This window comes from Perkinsus marinus (assembly GCF_000006405.1).
Source record: "Perkinsus marinus ATCC 50983 genomic scaffold scf_1104296928836, whole genome shotgun sequence".
Classification (NCBI taxonomy): domain Eukaryota; phylum Perkinsozoa; order Perkinsida; family Perkinsidae; genus Perkinsus; species Perkinsus marinus.
The window spans coordinates 530,196-533,796 of record NW_003216689.1 but is presented as its reverse complement, the minus strand read 5'-3'; the positions used below and the strand labels follow the sequence as shown (position 1 = coordinate 533,796).

The 3,601-nt window shown below is 52.5% G+C and overlaps 1 protein-coding gene across 1 annotated transcript in view; it reads left to right on the top strand.

Moving 5' to 3' along the window:
- Positions 1-22: 22 nt before the first annotated feature.
- Positions 23-3,601, top strand: part of Pmar_PMAR006886 (SF-assemblin, putative) — a gene marked incomplete at both ends in the record, with an annotated part of 4,534 nt that continues 955 nt past the window's right edge. The window contains 20 exons of the mRNA XM_002788148.1: positions 23-159; positions 266-398; positions 440-523; positions 570-701; positions 749-841; positions 887-997; positions 1,043-1,104; positions 1,153-1,217; positions 1,258-1,395; positions 1,444-1,565; positions 1,609-1,702; positions 1,749-1,844; positions 1,888-1,990; positions 2,049-2,142; positions 2,398-2,594; positions 2,637-2,709; positions 2,855-3,004; positions 3,066-3,185; positions 3,232-3,364; positions 3,515-3,592. Of these exons, the coding sequence (XP_002788194.1) occupies positions 23-159; positions 266-398; positions 440-523; positions 570-701; positions 749-841; positions 887-997; positions 1,043-1,104; positions 1,153-1,217; positions 1,258-1,395; positions 1,444-1,565; positions 1,609-1,702; positions 1,749-1,844; positions 1,888-1,990; positions 2,049-2,142; positions 2,398-2,594; positions 2,637-2,709; positions 2,855-3,004; positions 3,066-3,185; positions 3,232-3,364; positions 3,515-3,592 (2,215 nt within the window). The remainder of the gene's footprint in view (positions 160-265; positions 399-439; positions 524-569; positions 702-748; positions 842-886; positions 998-1,042; positions 1,105-1,152; positions 1,218-1,257; positions 1,396-1,443; positions 1,566-1,608; positions 1,703-1,748; positions 1,845-1,887; positions 1,991-2,048; positions 2,143-2,397; positions 2,595-2,636; positions 2,710-2,854; positions 3,005-3,065; positions 3,186-3,231; positions 3,365-3,514; positions 3,593-3,601) is intronic.

Genomic DNA, 3,601 nt, shown 5'->3' with positions numbered 1-3,601 from the left:
AGGTGTTGGGTTTACTCGCTAGATGAGGGCACGAGCCAACGACCATCGACGTCAGGTTTCTAGTCCGGCCTTTACCCCGGACTCGCAGCCTAGTGATTTATTGCAGGAGGCGCTGAGGAGCGGGGGTGGTAGCAACCTGGATGACTATGTTGATGCGAAGTAGTAGGGGAGAGTGACCGTATGGTGTAGAGGGATGGATCCTCTCCTCGTCATCGAGAGGATGTGGGATCGATACCCGCAATTGTCATATTGCACTGCTTTTCAGACTCTATGTGAGCTCCACCGAGGACTCTCAAAGATGGCATCAGCTTTTAGGAGACTACCTTCACGACCAGACCCCGAGAGCTTACATCTGGCAGAGAGACCCCCCACAAGTGGACGTGTTGGATGCCTCGAGGGTAGGTCGATGAGCAGACCCAACCCCTCAGTGTTGAGGCAGGTCTCATCTCCCTACCTAGTGTATGGTATCCATTTGCGCTATGGGGATGCTCTGCATGATGAATGGCTGCTCATCAGCTTGCTGGTAGTAGTCGTAGTTTAGTCGGCCGTTTCCTCGTAATGCTCGTTAGGTTTCACTGACTAGGAAGTACTCCGAGGTTGCCTGTGAGGTGTCCGATGTTGATGGAGATCCTCTACTGATAGAGGCAGCACCTGCGTTGCCTAAGTGGCTGAGTCCTGAAAATGCAGGACATAGAGTTTGGGTATGATGTACTCCTTTGATATGGCTGGACATGCGGTACTCTCCTAGATTCACCAAGGGATGCTCCACATCTGCCCGAAGGCTCCTTCCGAGCAGCCCCCAGATATCAAGCCTTTAGCAGTAGAGGCAGCGGTGGACATGGTATTGTGAGCTCCGCATAGCATAGATATATTGCCCTCTTTGCAGGTCCTCGATGATGACTGTGAGACTATTGCCTCCCCGAGTGTGCAGAGATGTATTATCACTAAGCTGAAGTCGAAGCCGTGGAGCATCGACCTTATGCATGTCAGGTTATTGGTAGGTAGTCGTAGGTAGTTGGTCGTGATGAGGGGAGTCCTACAGTTACCTGCAGTACTGGCAGAGCAACTCATACGGCAACCTCAGATCATATCCCTTCTCCTCGAGTAAGTGTTTGAATTTCATGGCGCGTGACGATGAATCTATCACTGTAGTTACTTGCCTCCTGATCGCTTGGCTGAGCGCGGTAGTAGCGTCATCACTGAGAGCATCTCGAGGGGTAGTGCTCCACCGAAGTCCTATGCGTATTTTCAACTCAGGGGAGTTGGTGACCATCCAAGTGTCCATGACGAAGCTTCATTATGCTTCCCTTATGGGCGTCAAGGGTCGTCTGAGGATGCCTGCCAGGCTTGCCTTTGGTGGCCAACAGATGCGTAGTCGTAGTGAGGAAAATACAGGTGGGCTGGTTGCATAAAATGCGACATAGGAAATCGACGGTTTGTTAGTGATGCTGGGTCGGCTGGTCTCGTTGGCGGCTCATTGTGCTGTGAAGGCTAATAATAAGGATACGGCACACTTTGAGAAGGGCAAGGGGCTCTTGGACCGAATGGAGGAGTGCAGGGAAGAGGTAGGGTGAATGTCTTGGACTGGGTCCATGCTCAGAAGCTCAGGAGGCCCCTCTGGAGAGATTTGCCAAGTACGACGGTCCTAGTGATAGCGATGCGTGGCTGATTGAAGCCATTGAGGAGGCTGGCAAGAAGGAAGGTGGTAGTAGTTGGCTCGGAGGGTGTGATGATGGTCATTGTGGCAGATGGACTCACTGAGGAGGAGCAGAAGGAGCTGCAGGATGTGTCTACGAGGCTCAACGACCTTATGGGGAAGGCTTCGGGCATATTCGGAATAGAGAGTAGTGACGGTGTAGGGGTAGAGGAGGTAATGGAGGAGTTCAGGTCATGAGGAAGGGAGTGAGGGCTCGGATGATGATATGATCGATGACATGCCGGACTCGGACGCTGAGGAGGAGGAGGTTGTTCCCGACGTTGAGATGAAGAGGTTAGTAATGGGAGAATCTTAGGTTCTCCCGTGTATGATACGGATGATGTCCAAATAGATACATGAAGCAGCTTGACGAGGAATTGAGGATGAGTATGGGCGCAGATGACCATCACGTTGATGCAATGGACGACGAGGCTGTGGACAGGGAGGTCAGCGTTAATCTGATGAGGTCGTTGAAGGCAGAGGACAAAGTCAACCCCGGGCCTACCAAGTTGCTACTGGAAGAGGCTCGGAAGGGTGCAGCTGAATCATCGAGAAAACGTTGATAGTGTTCTCAGTTTCTACTGAACAGATTGTGGTGTTAGTAGTGAGCTCTGTACTCTTCGAAGTGGTTGTCGTCGCGATGGAGTCGGTAGAGTCGTCGTCACTAGGGCGGCGGAGTGGTATGAAGGTTGGACTCGTAGGATGCAAAGTGTGCCTGCCTATCAGGAGCCCCCAGCAACTCCTCGAGTACTTATTCGACATCACCACTACGACCATTGGTGACGAGCAGTACGAGTCCGCAGAGGAGCAGTGAGAGGCTCCGTAGTCAACTGCTTTCGGTGGGGGAGACCTTCATTGGCTTTGACAAGGTCATTGAGGATGAAGCTGCTAAGCGGAGGTGATCCTCTTCCTCGGGAAGGAAGGGTGTTGAGGGTCTCAGGTCCTCTGAGGAGCACCGAGTGACGGATCTGGCTGATACGGTGACTAGACTGGACAAGGCGCTGTCGGATGAGGTGGGTCGTCGAGGCTCGAGGAGGTGGTGTTGTAATATGTGTTCGCTTTCCTCAGCTCACTTTGGGGGTTTATATACGAATTAGGGTAGAAATGTACAGAAATCAACAAGAATTTTACGAAATTTCCTAGGGTCCTCACTGTAAGGTCCGGAGGCGTAGTGAATCTACCAACACCCTCACCCGAGTGACCGAACAGATGGCTAACGACATGCTCGATAGGCTACAGAACGGTATACTAGGGAGGTTGGAGGAGGTGGCCAAGACGGTGGAGACCCTCGCTTTGCGTGAGGAAGGGGTGGGGGTCGGCCCTAGAGGGCATGGTCGGTACTACTACACTGGAGAGGGGCATGCTGCAGTTTCGGGGTGAGCTGCCGTCGAAGCTCCTGGTGGATGCATCAGCTCTACAAAGGGAGATTAGAGAGCTGGGGGAGAAGATGAAGGGCAAACGGCAGGTGTGGGCAGATAAGGACCATCGGGTGGGGCATGCTGACTAGATGGTCTGGATGATATCTGTGGTAGTAGTTGTTGGAAAGGTCGGAAGAGATCGGTCTTGGACTGGAGCGGAAAGTAGACAATGAATGCACTACGTTCGAGAAGCAGACCTCGGGTCTAGATAAGGAGGTGGAAGCCCTAAGGAAGCTCACAGCTGATAGTGGTAGTGCTAGGGGCTTCCTCATTGGGCGTTGTTCAGGGCTCGTTTACGTTAGTCTGGTGATGAGTGTCAGAAGTCTTCCAAAAGGAAGGCAGTGGATTTCGCGTCGATGCCAATGACATGGTCGTACACTAGTAGTTACAATGGGCTTAGGTGCTCCCGACCGCCGTGTGACTGAGGAGGACCAGTTCCGAGGCTTCCTTCTGGAAGAGCTCGCCAGTATCAAGAAAGGTAGTCTTC